At 39.5% G+C, this 23,052-nt stretch overlaps 1 protein-coding gene and 1 non-coding gene across 2 annotated transcripts in view; both read right to left on the reverse strand.

Annotated features, from left to right (window-relative positions):
- Positions 1 to 23,052, reverse strand: part of LOC126253287 (aminopeptidase N-like) — a 210,371-nt gene that overhangs the window by 51,784 nt on the left and 135,535 nt on the right. The window contains exon 15 of the mRNA XM_049954513.1: positions 8,347 to 8,502. Coding sequence (XP_049810470.1) covers positions 8,347 to 8,502 — 156 coding nt within the window. The remainder of the gene's footprint in view (positions 1 to 8,346; positions 8,503 to 23,052) is intronic.
- Trnat-ugu (transfer RNA threonine (anticodon UGU)) lies at positions 1,834 to 1,907 on the reverse strand. The gene has a single exon. It is a non-coding gene; the product is annotated as a tRNA-Thr (tRNA).

Consider the following 23,052-nt stretch of genomic DNA (forward strand, 5'->3'; position numbering starts at 1 on the left):
TTCAAGTAGTTGGAGCCTCATTCTTTGTCATTTAGTGAATTTTACAGAGCATTCAAAAGTGATTTCATGAGTCATAATATTGAGTCAGTTGCTGGAGAAGATTCATTTGAAAAAGAAGTAAAAGAACATAACATTGCTTTATTCTCTACAAAGAAATAATTTTTATCTGTTTAATAATACTTTACAGAGTCAGTATAATTTATTTATTATTTATTGAATTGTTTTGTGTTTTAGTGACTCACGCTGTGAATATACAACACGATATGAGACATGTCAGTTTTACAAGTTTGTTTCTGTTACATTCTATGGTATTATGTAAATATTTCTAATCAATTTCATACTGAAGTATCTACAGCTTCAGTTCTATTGCAGAAAAATACATTTTACAGATAAGTAAGTATTACAGAAAATTAATCTATTACAGAAAAATAAATATGTTTGTAATAATAAATAGAAATGAACACAATAAAGTATCTGGGAATGTATATGAGTGTTTCAGGTACATTGACACTATACATTGTGGTTCAGGAGCTCTTCTATAGTGTTAAATGATCCTTTCACTAGGAACTGCTGCAAGTCTTTTTTTTAAAACAAAAACTCATCATTAGTTAAACATTTAATTTGTGAAGAGAGGGCATTAAAAATCTTACAGCCACTGATGTGGACCTCTTCTGTACCGTAATCAGGTTTTTATTCTTACAGTGGATATCATCTTTTCTTCTAATATCCTGACTAAGGTACACACTATTAGGCTTAAAAAGGGGCTTTTTTCCTTATGAAACACTTCAGAGGAACCTCTGTTGTGCAGTGGCTGTAAGGATTTTAAGTTCTTTGAAACAGTTTCTGCATGTGGCTCTAAGAGTGGATTCCACATGTAATTGTGGCTGATTTCCCCAATGTATGACACTGCAGGCCACAATGGCATGAAAATAACCACAATAAGCAGATTGAATGGTTTTCATATTTCTGTAAGAGCAAACAATGCATAAAGCATAAGCTGCAGAACTCAGTCTTTTGCACAGATCAAGGATGTGGTATGATCAGTTTAGTTTGCTGTGAATATGAAGCTCAGGTATTTTGAAGTACCTCTGCTGGTCACCTAATGTTTCTCCTATCTCTTCATCTTTAGAGATGTGTGAAACTGAATATAGTTTGTTTTACTGTAATTAACAAAAAGATCATCTATGTTAAACCAGTTTACTATATCTCTATAAACCTCATTAGCTGACACCTCAATTTTGTCTAATGAAGTACCAATATATAGTGTTGTGTCATCGTCAAAAATGTTGAATTTACAATATTCTGTGCAAAGACATAGATCATTTATAAAAACAATAAAAAATAGGGGGCTTAGAACTGTGCCACGAAATGCTCTGTGTCTTGGTAACCCATCCTGATAATGTTGAGACACCTTCTTGACTGTACAGTACAACTGCCTGCTTCCTGTTGGAAAGGTACAAATCAAGACAATTCCTAGCTGGAAAGATATGCAACTTTGAGTAAAAGTATTTGGTGACTGACACAACCAAACCCTTTTGCTAGGTCACAAAATATCCCAACCATCTTAATTCTGTTGTTGACAGATTCCGAACATTGGCAGCAAATGAAAATATTGTATTGTCTGTCTGTAATGTCCCCACAGCAAATACCCTCTACTACGCCCCAATTAATCATTTTCAATCAATTATATACGAAGACAGTAACTTGTTCTCGAAAGAACAGTTACCGTTGATGACCGTGCAGCTTTTCCCTGGAATAAATGATGACTAACTGACAACCTCAGCTGCCGACAGGTGTTGTTGTTATACCTCGATGTGGACAGCTGAAAATGTGTGCCCCGACCGGGACTCGAACCCGGGATCTCCTGCTTACACGGCAGACGCTCTATCCATCTGAGCCACCGAGGACACAGATGAATAGCGCGACTGCAGGGACTTATCCCTAGCACGCTTCCCCTGAGGCTCACAATCCCAACTGTCCACATTTCTACATATGTATTGTACGTTATAGACATTTGCCCACCTACTCATTACTCGCGCACACTTTGGCGATTCCTGTAAGAGTTTGGGCAACCTGTGCGCATTCGCACAGACGAAGGTCAATGGCTGAGTAGCCTTTAACATTATATACGAAGACAGTAACTTGTTCTCGAAAGAACAGTTACTGTTGATGACCATGCAGCTTTTCCCTAGAATAAATGATGACTAACTGACAACCTCAGCTACCGACAGGTGTTGTTGTTATACCTCGATGTGGACAGCTGTAAATGTGTGCTCCAACCGGGACTTGAACCCGGGATCTCCTGCTTACATGGCAGATGCTCTATCCATCTGAGCCACTGAGGACACAGATGAATAGCGCGACTGCAGGGACTTATCCCTTGCACTCTTCCTGTGAGACACACATTCCCAACTGTCCACATTTCTACATATGTATTGTACCTTATAGACATTTACCCACCCACTCATTACTCGTGCATGCTTTGGCGATTCCTGTAAGAGTTTGGGCAACCTGTGTGTGGGAATGTGAGTCTCACGGGAAGCATACAAGGGATAAGTCCCTGCAGTTGCGCTATTCATCTGTGTCCTCGGTGGCTCAGATGGATAGAGCGTCTGCCATGTAAGCAAGCAGGAGATCCCGGGTTCGAGTCCTGGTCGGGGCACACATTTTCAGCTGTCCACATCGAGGTATAACAACAACACCTGTCGGCAGCTGAGGTTGTCAGTTAGTCATCATTTATTTTCAATCAAACCATCCACATTCATTCACTTTGGAAAAGTTATCTGATCTGATTTTCTCGTAATATTTGTGGTGACAGCTCATCGACACCAAAGTATTTTCTAGTGCATTTATTCTTTGAAATAACAGAGATGCATATATGCATTCTCCATGGTTGTTAGAAGGGTAACGAGGACAGCTTCTGGAGTATCTGTTGAGGGATTGACGTGTTTCTGAGAGATACATATTCTGCTTTTCTTCTCACTAAAGCAAGTAAATTAACATTTGCGCCGCTAGCGGTTTGTTTTGAAGAGAAAGAGATTGTAAAAGGAAAATAATTAAGGTGTGGAATCACCGGAGATCTGGACATGTAATGGAGATGGATTTAATACACGATTTCCTCCATAAATAATGTTTGTGACTTTTTTGTTCTGGAGTGAATGAATGAATGAGTTTTTTCTGAATCATTTGTAGATCACGTTGGCCCTGTAATTAGTGGGGAAGTTTCAGCTGTGTCGAAGAGAGCCTGCAGTCACTGAGTCTGTGTTAAATCGTCCCAAATGGCTTCGTACATATCTGGAATTCGCAATCTTTCATAAAAGGAACAAATTGTCCAAACAATTGATTCTCCCAACTGACTGCAGTGTTTAACAAGTAATAATAAATGTAAAGATCTCTTACAGCAAGCCAGCCACTGATTACCAAGACGAAGGACTCCACCAAAGATTCTATTTGGCTAATTCTTTTTATCACTATATCACATAATGAAATCTTATATTAAAAACTATACATAGATAAAGGAGAGAAAGAGAGAGAGTGAATGAAAATAGAGATAATACTTATAATCCTCCATTAGTCTAATTTTTCGCCTGTCTTATCACGGATCAGCCAAGAACTGGGAGGGCCTTACTTTACTGTATAGACTTATGTGTGAAGGCGAAGGGATCTTAAAGACAACAGATACACGTCTATACAGACAAGACGTTATACAGAGATAGCGGTTAGCTGCATTGATCATCTGTTCTTAGATTAAAGAGATGGCAACTTATTATCCAAACATTAAAATGTTAAATGTCGATAATGCTTCCTAAATCCAAACTGACTTTTGTTGATGATGGCAGTAGTGAGGCTGGCTGATAGTTAGCAGTATCTGCCTTATCTTCTTTCTTACACAGCAGTTTTACAACTGTACACTTAAATCTTCCAGGAACTATACTTTACTTAAGTGATGCATTGAAAATATGCCAAAGAATTTCACTGCGCAAGGTGCCAGCCAGCCAAGGAATACTGAGTGATTTTTTCCTGTTGTAATCCAGACTTCCACCAGAGGAGATGACTTCTGTTAGACTCCAGACTTCAGAACATGCAACATAGTGCTATCTTCCTCTGTCACTACCTGCCACAATGGCTACCAGGCTACCAACTGTATAGATGTGAACTGCCACCTCTCCTGCTTCCCATTCCTTTAGTTAGGCCCAAATACTAGACTGGCAGTCACCTTACAATTCCTGCTCCCCCCCCCCCCTCCCCCTCTCAAGTACGGTACCCTATTATAGGAGGATAGTAGAAGAATACAAAGAAAAATGGAGGATTGAAAAGAGGACTCACCAAAGAAAAAAGAGAGAATGGATGAAAGCAGGTCTCAAAGAAATGGAGCTCATGAGAAGCAAAAATGAAATAAGAAAATTCTATAGAGTGGAGAATGCAGCACGGAAGCCTTTTGGTAGTAAAATAAGCTTAATAAAAGATGAGACAAGGAATATAATAAGTGAAGAAAAGGGAATATGCGAAAGATGGTGCAGGTATTTTGATAGTCTCCTCAACCCTAGAATAACTATACCACAGGATCCAAGAGACACAAATGGGGAAGAGGACCCAGACAACAACATTACCTCACCAAATGTAGAAGAAGTGAAAACTGCCATGAAGAAATTGAGAAACAACAAGGCGGTATTCCAGCAGAACTGTTTAAGCAAGGAGGTAGAGAGCTGGAACGAAGCCTTCTGAAAATGGTCACCAGAATATGGGAAGAGGATAAAATGCCCCAACAATGGAAAGAGGGTATCATATGTCCCATATATAAGAAAGGAGACAAGATGGAGTGTGGCAATTAAGAGGGATCAAACTACTTAATTTGGAATATAAAATATTCTCTAATATACTATTCGACAGAATACTCCCGATCATACAGAGGGAGACGGGGCCGTAATAATGCGGATTCCTTCCCGGGAAGTCAACTATAGATCAAATATTCACCTTAAGACAAATCCTGGAAAAAAACAAATAAATATGGGGTTGGCACGCATCACCTCTTTATAGATTTCAAAGGAGCTTATGATAACATAAATAGAGAGCAGTTATATCAAGCTCTAGATGAACTGGGAATCTCGAGAAAGTTGGTAAGGCTGGTGAGAATGACAATGAGCTAAACACAAAGTAGTGTAAGAATTGGAGGGATGATGTCCAATACATTGAGTATTAAAACAGAGTGTGACAAGGGGATGCATTGGCATGTCTTCTCTTTAATGCCACCCTGGAGAAGGTGATGAGAAACGCAAACCATCTGAATAGGGGAATGATCTTCTATAAATCAGTGCAGATACTAGCCTATGCAAATGACATAGATATAACAGCAAGAACCCAAAAAGCAATGGAAGAGACATTTACAGCTCTTGAACAGGCTAGTAGGAACATGGGGTTAATTATTAATGAACAAAAAACAAAATATATGGCAGCTGGAAAAGCACATAGAGAAAATATGCCAAATGCAATAACAGTGGACAATTATACGTTTGAGAGAGATGAACATTTCAAGTACCTGGGCATGACAGTTATGCATCTAAATGATACCTCCTATGAAATTAAGCAGAGACTAATACTAGCCAATAGAGCCTATTTTGCCCTAACAAGACTTCTATCCTCAAGGCTCCTCACTCGTACCATGAAATTAACTATGTATAAATCACTTATACGATCAGTGCTTACATATGCCTCTGAAGCCTGGACATTAACAACTAAAGATATTGAAACACTGGATGCATTTGAAAGAAAGGTACTTAGACGAATTATCGGCCCAATCTGTGAAAGAGGAAGATGGAGAAGGAGATACAACCATGAGTTGTATATCATATACGAAGACCAACCCATAATAGGATAATGAAATCATCCAGACTGAGGTGGGCAGGACATGTGGCTCACATGAATGATACAGAAGTACCAAAATGAATATTACAAGGAAATCCAGGACGGCAGAGAGGACGTGGTCGACCAAGAGCCAGATGGGAAGATGGAGTAATCAAAGATCTTAGGAAGATGGGCCATAGAAACTTGAGAGTATTGGCAAAGGACCAAGAGAAATGGAAGGAAATTGTAGAAGAGGCCAAGGCTCATCATGAGCTGTAGAGCCAACAAAGAAGAAGAAGTTTTTGGAACACTAACAAGATAATCCTCAGTTTTTTATTTGGATATTTTCTTTACCAAAGCACTTTTTCCCTGTTTCCTTCTTTACAAAATTCCAGATAATTTGTACTTTATTGCTTGTTTTCTCTCTTCAAGGACATGTTCTGTGATGCCTGTATGTTCTTGTTAAAAATTTTATTGTACAGATGGAAATGACTACTTTTTTGGGTCATTTAATCTCTTGGCTGCTGCATGAAGGTTCCTTTTCATTCTACAAGAAATTCTGACTCCCTTTGTAATCCAAGATATGTAACCTGATTTAAAAAGGTTTTTTCTCACTGACTTTTTAGGGGATGTTTCTCCAAACAGATATCTAACCTCACTGTCAAATATGTTAAAATTTGAGTTGATATTGACAGCAGCATATTCAGAAGACCATTCTACAAGCTGTAGTTAATGATTAAAGTTTCACATGGTGTATCAGTTTATACTTCTCATATCTTTCCAAATAAAATTTACTTTTGATCTGATGGAATTACATTTTCCTTGAGACATACATGTCTCAGCATCATGCCATTAGCAAAAATTTTCTTTTCTCTTTACTTTTGCTTTATGATGAATAACTGTCCATCATCACAGAGAGGTCATTTATTACACTTGACAGTAAAATTATTATATGTGTCCCTATCTTAAATAATGATCCCTATCTTAAATGTTATCTATTAAAGTACTGGACATGCTCACCATATGAAGAAAGATAGGGCAAGACAGGAGAAGTCAAATGAAAAGTGGCAGCTGAAGCAGAAACATGTTGTATATTTACCATGGATGTACAAGCATTAAAGCCGAGCCAGTGTAAGATGATGCCTGATAGCTGCAGTGGGCTGGGCATGGCTGCTTCATATGTCTGCCTCAACCAATCACATAACATGAATTTGTAAATGTCTCTATGGCGATGCCCCAGTGTTTCCAGAGCTCTATAGAAGGCTACTGTTTTGTCTGCAGCCATCTGAACTTTGCAGTTGAAAGCTGACAACAGTGCTACCAGTCACCAGGGATCATCTTACTTAACTAGAGTATCTACAGCCCAGGCCAGCACTTGTTATGGTAAACAGGAGCTAGCATATCACAGTTTCACAGTTTATAATTTAATAGATAATACAGTGGTGTGTTTTATTTGGCATGGAGGATGAGGAGGATCAGACACTAATGTTTTTGCAACTTTCATTACAGACTTCTTAGACACAGAAATAAAAGACTGTGATATTTGAAGCTAACTGAGAGTTGTTATTTCTTATTGCTAGGGTGGCACTCAAGCAGTGTCATGTGGTGTTACATGTTGTCAAGTGGTGATCAGTGCTGTGTTGTCAGTAGTCAGTTTGTAGTTTGTTGTGAATACAGTGCTGCAGAATGGCTTTTTCAGTCCAACAAAAAATGTTCCTTGTTGAAATTTGTTTTTAGTGAAAATCATTTAAAATGTTAAATGAAATATTCACAATAAAATTTCCAGAGACAGCAGCTCCTGCAAAAAGTGTTGTACAGAAATTGATCATTAAATTTAGAGTAACAGGTTCAGTCTCTATCACCAAACAACTGTGTAAAAAACGTTTGTTCGCTGGAAAATATTGAACGCGCTCACAAGACTATGGTAAGAAGTCTATGAAAATCAATTGCTGTACAGCATTTTTTGTAGGGAACTTGAATGGACATGAGATGAAATTGTGCCTCTGTAAGTATCAGAGAGTTCTAAATGAGTAGTTGACTGAGCACATTAACTGTCTAAGTATCCACAGAAATTAAAGTTGAGTTAAGAAGTTTTCATTAAGGCTTTTCAGTGACTCATTCTTTCTATGATAACGGACAGTACAGGTTCTAAATCATTTATGGTATTAACTATTTACTTCTTGCTATTCTAGATACGAAACACGCCTACTGACACAAGAAAAAACTGAATCAAAGAAGAGTGGATGGCCTTAAAACATTTTTTGCTTGTCTCCTGAATAACTAGTATTTATTTCTGTCATTGTTTAGAGGGAGAAATCCTTCATATTCATTTTCCCTTAATCATTATTTTCCATATTGGTATAGGATCCTGTATAAATAAGAGCAGTTGGGCATGCTCTGTTATACAAACGAGAGAAATAATGCAGATTTATATGAATTGGACAAGAGCCAGTACAGCCAGAAGCTCTTGTTAGATGAAATAACATGGATACAGACTCCACTCACCGGGAAAGCAGAACCTTTGGGTTGTCAACCAGGAACTCAATTGCAGCAGCAACAGCTTCTCCACGGTGCTTTCTTAGTGCTCCCTCCAGTAGTATAGGTAGGTGTCTCTGATGGATGCTGCCCTCTGTGCCACCTGCAGTTGTCTGCAGCACGTGTCTGCAATAAAACTTTGGTCAGTGTCAGAACAGAAGCCAACCTTTACTATACAGCCTTTATATTTGCAGTTTATAGTGGTATTGAGAGAAGAGGAATATGTATACAGATCAGAATACCTACAATAGCTTCAGTGGACAGTTTTTGCTTGAGTTTCTTTCATCCTTCCCAGTGTCCTTTATCAAGCCAAAGCCAGGTAGGGACTGGTATGGTAATACTTTGATTTCATGGCAAACTAGTCATATCCATGTATAGGCTATACACTCCCAACAGAGACTGCCAGCTGCTTCCTGTGGAGGTATGTGTGTACTCATTCTGTCTGCATCTAGTGCAGCCGCATGGTCAAATGTGACATCAGTTTTCAAAGTGTTTGCCAATCATGTATCTGAGACATTATGTGGGAACCATCTCAGTATTTACCAAGGTTGATGTGGAAACTGCCTAAGAACTACATCCAGGCTGGCTCCTATTGTTAATCCGTGAGTTGGATTCGATGTGGAACCAGTGTGCCTCTCTCTTTCCTGGAAGCAGTTGCTTCAGTGTGCTCAGTTATCCTAGTGGGTGTTTTGAATTTATTGAAATGAATTATGTCAAAATTTGCTTGCCATTTACAAGACTGTTAATGTATATGTCACACTGAATTAGTCTATAAAATTGCCATATATATAAATCTATGCTGATTTACTGTTTCAGACTTTTCAGCACTGTCCATATTATCAGATGGCAGTAGTAATTAAATGCTAAACAAGTGACTCTTGATTTTATAATTCAAAGTTCATGCATCTCCACCTCAGCCAGTACATTGATATCAGTTCTGTATAAGTTTGTCTCCAACTACTAAATGATCTTTCAATTTATGCATGGCCTAGCTTCCTTATTTTGTTATCTGTGTTTACCAGTGTTCTAAAGTGATCTATGTGGCATTTCTTTTACAAGGAGAGATTTGGTACCAGACTAAATACCTCCTCCTCCAAGAAATTGCTTTGAAGTGTTGTGAATAATTATTTATACACTGAGTATTTACCAGAATTTATGAGGATATCCAATTTATTCATAAACATTTTAACTTGGTCAATAAAAACAAGTTTTAAAATACTTATTGCCAAATAGTTGTGGAAGCATAAATTGGCTGAACTACTTCTGAAGAGACTCACTCTCTCATGCATGTCACAGAAACTAGAATTTTTGCAGTATTTATTTATTTATTTATCCATCTTCAAACATTTTTGTGAAATTGATGTTGTCACAAGTAATATAAAAAGAAAGCTTGTTGGACTGAAAGTTAACTAAATATCTTGTTTATGTCTGTCGATACTAACCAAGCAATTTCAGAAGGAAACAAATATCCATTATGAGCTGATGTGTGAATTGGTCTCCTGATGAAATATCATAGCAGGTAGTTAGTTGGTTATTTGCATTTTGCACAGGTCATAATTTCGATCTATTGCTATGGTGTGAAATAAGTCCATTTTAGTAACATACACTCCTGGAAATTGAAATAAGAACACCGTGAATTCATTGTCCCAGGAAGGGGAAACTTTATTGACACATTCCTGGGGTCAGATACATCACATGATCACACTGACAGAACCACAGGCACATAGACACAGGCAACAGAGCATGCACAATGTCGGCACTAGTACAGTGTATATCCACCTTTAGCAGCAATGCAGGCTGCTATTCTCCCATGGAGACGATCGAAGAGATGCTGGATGTAGTCCTGTGGAACGGCTTGCCATGCCATTTCCACCTGGTGCCTCAGTTGGACCAGCGTTCGTGCTGGACGTGCAGACCGCGTGAGACGACGCTTCATCCAGTCCCAAACATGCTCAATGGGGGACAGATCCGGAGATCTTGCTGGCCAGGGTAGTTGACTTACACCTTCTAGAGCACGTTGGGTGGCACGGGATACATGCGGACGTGCATTGTCCTGTTGGAACAGCAAGTTCCCTTGCCGGTCTAGGAATGGTAGAACGATGGGTTCGATGACGGTTTGGATGTACCGTGCACTATTCAGTGTCCCCTCGACGATCACCAGTGGTGTACGGCCAGTGTAGGAGATCGCTCCCCACACCATGATGCCGGGTGTTGGCCCTGTGTGCCTCGGTCGTATGCAGTCCTGATTGTGGTGCTCACCTGCACGGCGCCAAACACGCATACGACCATCATTGGCACCAAGGCAGAAGCGACTCTCATCACTGAAGACGACACGTTTCCATTCGTCCCTCCATTCACGCCTGTCGCGACACCACTGGAGGCGGGCTGCACGATGTTGGGGCGTGAGCGGAAGACGGCCTAACGGCGTGCGGGACCATAGCCCAGCTGCATGGAGACGGTTGCGAATGGTCCTCGCCGATACCCCAGGAGCAACAGTGTCCCTAATTTGCTGGGAAGTGGCGGTGCGGTCCCCTACGGCACTGCGTAGGATCCTACGGTCTTGGCGTGCATCCGTGCGTCGCTGCGGTCCGGTCCCAGGTCGACGGGCACGTGCACCTTCCGCCGACCACTGGCGACAACATTGATGTACTGTGGAGACCTCACGCCCCACGTGTTGAGCAATTCGGCGGTACGTCCACCCGGCCTCCCGCATGCCCACTATACGCCCTCGCTCAAAGTCCGTCAACTGCACATACGGTTCACGTCCACACTGTCGCGGCATGCTACCAGTGTTAAAGACTGCGATGGAGCTCCGTATGCCACGGCAAACTGGCTGACACTGACGGCGGCGGTGCACAAATGCTGCGCAGCTAGCGCCATTCGACGGCCAACACCGCGGTTCCTGGTGTGTCCGCTGTGCCGTGCGTGTGATCATTGCTTGTACAGCCCTCTCGCAGTGTCCGGAGCAAGTATGGTGGGTCTGACACACCGGTGTCAATGTGTTCTTTTTTCCATTTCCAGGAGTGTATTACACTTTCTCAGCATTAAATATGTCAAAATTTTGATCATTCACATGATTTCTTCTTATGTTATGGATTTTTTAACATGAAAACAGCAACTTATACTTAACTACATTCAGATTCTACCCCACCCCCCCCCCCCCTCTCTCTCTCTCTCTCTCTCTCTCTCTCTCTCTCTCTCTCTCTCTCTCTCTCTCTCTCTCGTACACACACACACACACACACACACACACACACACACACACACACACTTTTAAACACATACACACAATACTACTATTCATTCAGAAATTCTTCTTTAGAATTGAAGAAATTGTCAAGCAGATTGATTTCAGTTTGTGGTTGGATTTAATAATATTATCTATTAAATTCCTTACATCACTGGAGAGGTGTTCAAATATTTGTATAACTGAGTACCTGATTACACTGCAACAAAAAGGCTGAGTGATGGATAGTGTAAATCATTTTTCCTTCTAGTATTATATTTACAAATGAATTTTACTGTTGTTTTCAGACTGATTGTTTGTTGACAACATACTTCATAAGGGAGTAAATACACTGTGAGGCTGTTGTCAGTTACCCAGTTGATCAAAAAGCTGTCTGTCTACAAGAGGTTGTAGAACGCACATTATATATTCTCCAAACTACACACTTCTGTTCAATACATAGCCTTTACATCAGTGGTGAGTTACCACAGGATATGATGCTAAAAGACATTACTGAGTGAAAATAGGAAACTTAGTCCACTTTTTGATATTTTTAGTGCCGAACTCTGATGATTTCCATAACGCAAAAGCTGCAGAACTTAGACATTTAAGACCTGCAATATATGACTTCCAGTTGAGGTTCTTATCACTATTGCCACTTAAAAATTAAAAAGAGTCTATTTTATTTATTGATTCTCTCACATGAATTATTTCTAATGGTGTGGTCAGGCCTTGTGCAGCACTGAATTTTATGTGCTGGTATTGTGTTTTCTTTAAATTCAGTGACTGCCCATTTGCAGAGAACCAGTTATTGATTCTCAATAAAATATAATTTACATTTTCAAGTGTTCAAGTTACACCATTAAGCCTGATTATAATGATTGCAAAGAGAAATGTTTCAGCTTCTTGGGAATATGGTGGAAGATTATTAACATACTATTCTGAAGATGCTGTTTCATTGTGTACATTCCTTGAGTTTCTTAATACAACTCTCTGCACCCATGAAGACAGACATTATGTAAACCAGTTACCAGCAAGATCTTTGATACTGTGATCTTTGATGAGTTTCTCCAGGAGAACAGTGGGTAGCACAACGAAATGCTTTTGACAAGCCACAGAGAATACCAATTAAAAGTCACAAGAAAGTCTCTGAATGCTATACAAATATGAAAAGCAAGATACTACTTTGAAACCACATATGAAGTTCTGTAGGGAATAGTACAGGAAAGCTACATTAGTTGCAAAAAGGCATAAATGATTGAGACATCAGAAAGGCGAGCAAGAAAACAAAATCATTTTGGAAATTTATTAATAATGTTATAGGCAAACATGATATAGCAAGTGAAAAATTTAACATGAAACACAGAAATAAAATTTTGGATGACCTACTTCTAATGGCCAATATATTTAATGGTCATTATTTTCATTGTAGCTCAAAGGCTGATTATAAGCAAATATGATATAAGCACAAATGTAGAAATTCTAATAAGTGAAATAACAATGTATCTACATCCACTAACACCCAAAAAAGTACAAACAGCTATCAGTAAATTAAAGAATAAAATGGCCAGTAAATCTGATGATGTAGTGACTCCCCCATACACATTCCATGGTACAGTCATGTAGGCTGGGTGAGAGTTCCGTGGTTCCGTGCCACAATGTGTTTATTCTTTCTCTTGATTGTATTGTTATTCCTTGCTTTGTCTTGTCGACACTGAATGTCAAGCAAACTGATTTTGCCTGTGTAATTAATTTATATGTGGAAATAAATCTGCATATAATTGGTACTGCCAGACATGATCACGCATTGCAATACTTCTGTACCAGCTCCCACGTTCCACACCATGTCAAAATTACAACTGTTATTTCTGCACCTGCCACATCAGTCTTCCATTCAGCACAAAGATAAATTCCTCACCAGTGCCCATCAAGCCAGCCTCAAATAATGGAGTTATCAGCAGGGCTGTGATCAAACCACTGCCTCCTTGGCACTATAACCACTTTTGGCTTGCACAATTAGAGAGCTAAATCATCTTAACACATTAGCTGCATTAACAGTAGACCTTGCCACAGAAGTCCAAGACATTCTGGCTATGCTTCCAGAAACTGAATGATATGGTGCCATAAAGAATGCATTAATTATGCAACTGTCCCAGTTTGAAGCTGGACAAGCTTTTACAAACAAAGGAACTAGACAACAGAACTCTGTCCCAACTGTTTCATTGCCTGCATACTCTTGCAAGTAATGTCAGTGATGAAATATTGTGCAATATATGGCTATCCTGACTATCAGTGGGTGCACAGAAGGTTTTAACGGTAGTTCTCGGATGTTTGAATGCATTAGCACAAGCAGATGATAAGATCATGGAAATGTATTAGGTGGCAAGTGTCGTGATGTTGGCTACTGCACCAGATAACACAACCTCAGTGACTTTGTTGTCACTAAAATATCATCTAGCTGAGCTTACAATACAAGTGACCACACTATAAAAAGCACACAAAAGGCAATGCACACACTGATGATCAAGTACTTGAAATCATTTACCAGTGACACACAACATATGTTGGTACTACAGAAAATTTTGTGAAGATGCACAGAAGTACATACCACCATGTAAAGTGAATCGTGATGCTGATACAGGAGCAAAAAAATGGTTCAAATGGCTCTGAGCACTATGGGACTCAACTGCTGAGGTCATTAGTCCCCTAGAACTTAGAACTAGTTAAACCTAACTAACCTAAGGACATCACAAACATCCATGCCCGAGGCAGGATTCGAACCTGCGACCGTAGCGGTCTTGCGGTTCCAGACTGCAGCGCCTTTAACCACACGGCCACTTCGGCCGGCTATACAGGAGCAGTTACAATGATGTACACCAGCAACACACAACATGTGTTTATTAGATGTTGCTACACATAAGTGCAGTACCTGATAGACACCAGAGCAGAAATATCATTGTATCCTGCAATGAGGTTATGGCATCACAGCCACAATTATGCTTGCCTGTATGCTGTAAATGATACAAAGATTACAACATACGGACATGTCACTTTACTACTCAACCTTGGACTGTATTGTACCTTTCAGTGGCAGTTTAGTGTGGCTGATGTATCACACTCCATACCTGGAGCAAACTTCCTGGCATTCTACAGTCTGTACTGGACCTATGTTGGCAGTGATTAAGCAACACAACAACAAACAAGACTGCACAAGGTAAGGTGAACTGGACTATTACTACAACAATCAGAATGCTTGCTGGAGGCACAAAATACAGACAACTACTAAAAAATTTCCCAGAGATTACATGGCAGTCAGTAACATTAGCACATGTCAAACATATGATGGTTCATCATATTCTCACTACCCCAGGCCCGCCAACTTATGCACGCCCTTGATGTTTAGAACTGGATAAATTACAAATTATCAGACAAGAGTTTCACAACTTGTTAGCTCAAGGCATTTGCTGCTCTTCATGTGGTACCCAAAAAGAAGAATGTTGGCACCCCTCCGGTGATTACTGGCAACTAATGCGAGAACCATTCTGGATAGATATCCCATGCTGCATGCAGAGGATTTCTCTGCTGGGGTACAAGGTAAAACAATATTTTCAACAATAGATTTGATCAAAATATACTATCAGATTCTGGTTGCTCCTGAAGTCATTCCCAAGACAGCTGTCAACGTTCTGTTTGGCTCCTTTGAGTTCACACAAATGACATTAGGGCTCTATAATGTATCACAGACTTTTCAGTGCATCATGGATGAGATAATGCATGATCTAGAATGTTATTACGTCTATATAAACGATGTGCTCATTTTGTCTGCATCTGAAGAGGAACATGTGCTGCATTTGATGAAGTTGTCTGAAGACTTGCACGCACAAGGACTAGTAGTGAACCCATCAAAATGCATTTTTGGCATCAAGGAAATCCAGTGTTTTGGCTGCACAGTGAATGCATTTGGCGTTTGGCTGCTGAAAGACAAGGTGGGAACCATACATTTGTACTCACAGTCAGTTACAATTCAGCAGTTGTGACATTATCTTGGTGTAATAAATTTCTACCAGAGCTTGTGTTGCATCATGCATTAATAATAGCACCATCGAATGGACTCTGGAAGGGTGCATGTAGGCCAAATGATAAGACTTCAATGGACATGTGAGGCAGACTCCATTTTCAATGTTATCAAAACAGCAATAGTAGCTGCAGCTCTACTAGCACACCCTGTAGCAAACACGCCGTTAGCATTAGTGATTGATTCTTTTGCTAACACAGTTGGAGCAGTGCTGCAGCAGACAATAAACCAGAGTTGGCAACCACTTGCTTTCTTTGACCAAAAGCTGTCTGCTTCTCAAGAGAAGTGGGTGACATATGATTGTGAGCTGTACGCAAACTATGCTGCAGTAAAAAAATTCAAGTGTTCTTTGGAAGGCCACAATTTCAGTATCTTTGCAGACCACAAGTCATTAATTTATGCCTTCAGAGTGAATCCAAGTAAGGCATCACCAAGCCAGCTAAGTCATATTAACTACATTGGAAATTTGCAACTAACATCATATATGTGCAAAGCACTCTCTCGGATTGAGATAATGGACATAATTGAGCATACATCACCACACATTAAGGCCATAGCTGCAGCTATTGATTTTGGTGCCATGACATCGACACAAGAAGAAGATGGGGAGCTGCATACTGTATATTGCTTGCACAACAGTCAGGTTTTCAACTACGAAGAGTGACAATACCAGGAACAAACATGGACTGTTTTACTAGAATTGTGAACAGCTTTAAAGTGTGACCTCCAAGCCACAGTAGAGAGTTGGTGTACGGTCAGTCATTACATCTGCCTAGAGAGTTCATCCATGATATGAGAGATGAAACCATCACAGTATCAGACTTTGCTACCATGTTGCAATCCTACATACATTAGTTTTGTCCACTACATCCTTGGGTACACACCTGATCCTGCACTTTTGTCTTTGCAGATTTAGCCAACTGTTCACATGTGCTATTATGTAATGTTGTGGTATGCAAACCACAGCAACCCCCATATGAAGGTCCATATGCAGTAATTAGTCATGGTGACAACAATTTCAAGATCAACATCTATGCCATACCTACCATGGATGCACCTGGCCATATCAAATGGGCATTTCAAGATTCACAGCCAACAGAAAAAGACCTTAGGAGGGAGAGGCAACAACTAAAGATTCCCTCACATGACAAACTGCAGAGGAACCATGATGAACATTGGATGCTGCCACACAGGAAACATCAGCAGGTGCTACCACCCCACAGCTAGAGGAACACTCTGATCCCAAAGAGAAGTCCCCAGGTTTCAAGTAAGGTGTGATGATGCGATCTGGATGGCATGTCATATTTAATGAGATGTATTGCTGGCACTGGGGAGGGGGAATAGTGTAGGACTCCCGCCAATACATTCTGCAATACAGTGGTGTGGACTGTACAAGAGTTCCATGGCTCCATGCTGCATTGTGTTTATTCTTTGTTTCTGATTGTGTAGTCATTCCTTGTTTTGTTTTGTTGACACTGAATGTCATCCAAACTGCATAGGTCTGTATAATCAATAGTGTATGTGGAGATAAATCTTTTAATCTCTTAACCACAATGGTATCCCTGGCAAAACTGTTAAATATAATGCTGGTAATGTTGTCTCTGAACTTGTTGAGATCATTGCCTCCTTTCTATTGGACTATTTACAAGTAGACTTAAGCTGTGAACAGTAATAGCGGTTTACAAAAGTGATGACAAGTTTGACATTAAAAACTTCAGACCACTGTCATTATAACTATGACCTGTATTAAAAATAAATAAATAAAATTTGAAAGAATACTGTAATGTATGATAAATTGCTAGACTTCCTAAACAAAAAGCAAAGGTCTTTGAAGTGCACAATATAGTCTCAGATGTGACACTTCAAGGCAGACAACTTTCTTCAGTTTCTTAAAAGTCACTTACAAAACTTCTGAGGATAATGAACTAATTTATAAACTTTTTGGAACTTTTTTAAACTTTTGACCTTATAAATCATGATATGCTACTGTTAAAACCATTTTGGTATTTCCTATTATTTGTCTGATAGGGAAGAAAGAGCATAAATTTTTCAGGAAGGTAAAGGGTACCATTCTGAATATAAAAAAGTTAGTTATGGGGTGCTTCAGGGTTCAGTATGAGTCCCACTGATGTTTTTTTTTATTGACAATCTACAACAACAGATTTTAACAGCAGGTATTGTATTATTTGCTGATGATAGGAGCTTCTTTATGAAAGGAAAGAATGATTATGAGTGGCAGCAGAAACAAACAGAAAAAGCAGTAGAAAAATGGTTAAAAGATAAGTGTTAGTGATAACAAAACTGTATGGATGATCTTCAACTATATCAGAAATAAAACTAAAACCAATTAGTAATATTTATATTTGAAAGTTTTTGTTTCATTAAGACTTATCAAAAGTTTTCAACTCTGAACATTTTGATAAACAAGCATTAAACAAGGATGACTTTCATTGGGATGTACACACAAAGTCAATATATCAGGGCTGTGGATTATAAAAAGCAAAAGTTCTCCACAAAGCACTGCTAAGTAATACCCAAAGAACACCAAACTTAAATAATTTGAAAGAGAACTGAAAGATGTACTAACACTCATTAGCTTGTACAGAATTAATGAATATTTAGAAGAAAGCACGGATCACATTCTACTACAAAAAGAGCAGTATAAATGATCCACAAGACTACCATCTTGTTTCAGTGACATCCACTTATTGCTGAATCTTAGAACTTATCCTGTGCTCATACATAATGTCGTGCAGCAGTTCGACAGAAACGTGGAAATACCACAAGAAATGCATGCTTGAACATAATGCAGAGGCTATCCAAGCTTGCAGGTATTGTTGTTGTTTTTGACCATGAGCAATGTCCTCATCATGTTGCAAATGTCAGTCATTGTCAGAACAGTGTTCTGTGTATTTGTAAGTGCATTATGCTGGAGCTAAGTGAATTTGAATATGGGCAAATTGTTGGTGCTTGTATGGTTGAAGATTAGTAACCAAGAGAGCCAAAGTGTTTGGAATTTCAAGAGGCACTGTATTGAAGATTTATATGCATACAGAAAAAGCACAGTAATGTCATCCACTAACTCACAATGCAGATGAAAGTGTGTGTTGAGTGACCATGACAGACAGTCATTGAAGAGGACTGATACAAAAAATAAGAAGACCATGGCTGCAAGAGTCACTGCAGAACTGCATGTTATACTTGCAAATCCTGCCAGCACCAAATCAACATGAAGGGATCTCCATAAGCTGGGAATTGCAGGATGAGCAAGAATTCCAAAACTGCTTATCATTCATGCAAATTCCTTTAACAGGAAGGAGTGGTGTCAGAGTTATAAAACCTGGCCAAGAGTGTCATTTGGTTGGATGAGTCTTGTTTCATGCTGTTTTCAACTTCTTGCTGAATTTACATCACAAGAGTGAAACACAGCAGGGGTCTGGTGACAATTTGGGTACCCATATCATGGTATTCCATGGACCCCATGGTTACTCTGCAAAGTCTCATTTCTGTGTGCCTAATTTAGCTGACCAGGTCCATTGTCTGGTAAATGGTTGGTCCTCAATGGTGCTGCTGTGTTCCAGGACAACAGGTCTCCTATTCACACGGCTCACAACATCCAGGACTGGTTTTTTAAGCATGATGATGAATTCTCACATCTATTTTGGCCGCCACAGTCACCAAATCACAAAATTATTAAACGTTTGTGGTCTACTTTGGAGAGAAGGGTGCATGATCACTATCCATTTTCATCATCATTACATAAATGAGCTACTATTATGCAGGAAGAAAAGTATAAGTTTCCCTTGAAAACCATACAGCACTGTAATTATCCACACTAACAAGGGGAGGCCATGACATTGGGATCATAGATTCACTTCAAACTTTGCACACCTTTAGTAGGCCAAAAAATCAACATAATGTGCAAGTAGTAAGATACACTACTCCGGGCAATTCCAAGAAAATTACGAGAGAAATTTTACACATCTATTATTTGGCTTATGTGCCTATGCATAGGTGCCAGATGTTAGAGTTCATGGTGGTCAAGTGGTTAGCCTTCGAGCTTCATAAGACGAACGTGTATGAGGTGATGGTTTGACTCCTACTCAAACCTTCATTTTTGTAGTACAAGTGTAAATTCTATAATATTCAAAAAATTTGCCCCTACACTATCTGTTCTTGCAACTTTGGCAACATCTCACCTCTACGCAGGTTAACTGCCAAATGGGGCCTGCCTCTGTGCCTGCAGCTCGAAGCATCGAAGTGCAAAGTAGTTCTGAGTACCTTACCAGATTGCATGTATAAAGGATTCTGCAAATCATGACAGGCATACACTTTCAGGAAAACTCTATGTATTTCTTCCTTTACTTGTCAATAGTTATAAATATGTTTCTTCTAATAATTAAACTTAATTAAGAAAGTAAGTAGCTAAATAACAAGAAATTCACTAATATTTCATACAAATACACAAGGTTTTTTTTTATTGAATTACCACTCAGATATCATATAAATTAAATAATATGACCAGTGATGAAAGAAAGAGATTAAACATTAAGTCTGAGCGTTAGTTGAATCATCACCTGATACACACACTTCTTTCGAGCACTAACCACTTGACCACCATCAACTCTAGTGCCAAGCACCTGTACACAGATACATCACTTACGTAACAGATGTGTAAAACTTCTCTTGCAATTTTCTCTCTTGCAGTTTTCTCTGAATGGCCAGAAAAGTGCACTTTACTACTTGCAAGTTATGCTTTTTTAATGGCCTACTAAAGGTGTACAAAGTTTGAAGTAAATCTGTGATCAAAATGTCGTGGCCTCCCCTTGTAAGAATGCCTTTTGAATGCCAACAGTTTTCCTACTCTACAAGTGACAGATGTAGAAGGAACTTCAATCATGTCCCAAGGAAGTGTGTTGGGTCCCTTGTTGTTAATATTGTACATTAATGGGCCAGCAGACAATATTAATAGTGAACTCAGACTTTTTGCAGATGATGCAGTTGGGTATAATGAAGTACAGTCAGAATGCAGCTGTACAAACATTCAGTTAGATCTTGATAAGATTTGAGAGTGATTTGAAGACTGGAAACTTGCTTTAAACATTCAGATACAAAAAATTGTGCATTTCACAAAACACAAAAACAAAAGTTTTCTATGACCACAGTATTAATGAGTCGCAGATGGAACCAGTCATCTCATACAAATATCTGTTTGTAACAGTTTGTACAGATGTGAAATGGAACCCCACATAGGTAGATCAGGTGGCAGACCTTGGTTCAGTGGTAGGATGCTGGGAAAATGCAATGAGGTTACAAAGGAAGTTACTTACAAGCATTCATGCGACCCTTTCTAGAAAATTGGCCAAATATATGGAACCCTTACCAAATAGAACTAAAAGGGGATATTGAATCTGTATGCAGAATGGCAGCACAAATGGACTGAGGTTTCTTTGAGGCACAGGAGGATGTTACTGAGATGTGGTAAGACCTGAACTGAGAGGCAGTTCAAAGTAGATGCTAACAATCTCGTGAAAGCCTACTTACAAAGTTTCAAGAAGAATAGGCTATTAAGTGAGAAATTTAGAAACATATTACAGCTCCTACCTATCTCCCCCACAGGATTAGATGAATTACACAGTACACGGAGACATTCAAGCAGTCATTGTACTAGCACTCCATACAAAAATGGGATCAGAAAAATGTAGGGGGACGTACTCTACACCACGCACTTCACATTGACTTCTAGAGTACAGATATTGATGTAGACATGGACAATCCCAATAGGATGTCCACACCACATTTCTCAGAATCAGTTGTGCAGTTTAGAAGTGAAACCTATCCTGGTAGTTTGATCACCCATAACAATCCAGAATGAATTTTCACTCTGCAACAGAGTGTGTGCTGATTTGCAACTTCCTGGCAAATTAAATGTGTGTGCTGAACAGAGACTCAATTCTGTAAACTTTGTCCATGAAGGCAAAGGTTGCAGGTTTGAGCCCCTGTCTGGAACATAGTTTTAGTCTGCCAGGAAGTTTTCAAATCATAGTTATGTTACATTTCCTTGAAGGTTGTCTGACGTTTTTCCAACACTGGAGCAGGTTAAACAACAATGTAGAAACAAGGGAAGAGTAGCTTACATTTTTGAAATGGATATGCTTGCAGTAAAGATAAAAATTAAGTCTCAGTTAGCAAAACAACACCTGCCTACATAAAGCACAAATCCTACTGAATGAAATGATGGATTCTTTGAACATTATTAGTAAAATAATTTGATTGTAAAACATGACTAGTGACTGTCTAATAATTTACTGATTTAAGCACAATTATTATTCTTGACAGTTTTAAAGAAGTTGTCTCAGGAACCACTGAAAATGGAACCATATGTTTACATGATGTTTTACATACGAAATGGTTCATGATTTAGCCACTTTCCTCTCAAAACACTCATTATTTCTTGGCAACTTGTGTCTAGCTAGACTATTAATAATTGTTATACTTTGTTGTACTGTTTCCTATCAGGTTTTATCAGGGCCAGAGGAATTAATCTTCAGATCTGTGGCAAGAAGAAAAGACATTTGAAGACAAGTTATAGACCACGTGTTCCACTCAGGGCCACTATCAAGGATTTTTTAAGTATTTAACAGTCAGGGTATAGTAGAGAAATGGAAAAAGATTAGTGGATGTTTTGGTGGAATATATGACTGTGTAGTGCTGAGTGAGAGAAGGGAAGGGGATGGTAGGTGGAGGACAGGGACTAGTGTAAGTTCTGGCTGGGAGGGGGGGGGGGAGGGAGGCTATATTGGAGAGAGAGAGTTACCCCTTGTACATTTCAAAAAAGCTGATGGTGGTGGGAAGAATCCAGACAGCACAGGCTGTGAAGCTGTCATTAAAGTAAAGCACAGTGTGTTCGGCAGGATGTTCAGCAACTGAGTGGTCCAGTTGGTTTTTGGCCACAGTTTGTCAGTGGTTATTCATGTGGACAGATAGCATCTTAGTTCTCATGCCCATACAGAAAGCAGCACGGTGATTACAGCTTCGTTTGTAGATCACATGGCTGCTTTTGCAGATAGCTCTGCCCTTGGTGAGTTAGGAGATGCCTGTTACTGGACTGGAGTAAATGGTGGTGAGAGGATACATGGGACCGGTCTTGCAGCTATGTCTATTTCAGGGATATGACCCATAAGGCATAGGGTTGGGAGCAGGTGTGGAATAGGGACTGACAAGGAAATTTTATAGCTTTCTGGCCAGATGGTGGGTACGTGGGAGGCAGTAGGTTACTGGAGAGACAACACATGGGACATCTGTTTCTGTAAAAGGCAGGGAGAGTGATGATTTGTGAAAGGCTCAGTGAACCCTTGTTTATGCAGTAATACCA

The sequence above is a fragment of the Schistocerca nitens genome, chromosome 4, assembly GCF_023898315.1.
Source record: "Schistocerca nitens isolate TAMUIC-IGC-003100 chromosome 4, iqSchNite1.1, whole genome shotgun sequence".
In the NCBI taxonomy this organism is placed as follows: Eukaryota; Metazoa; Arthropoda; class Insecta; order Orthoptera; family Acrididae; genus Schistocerca; species Schistocerca nitens.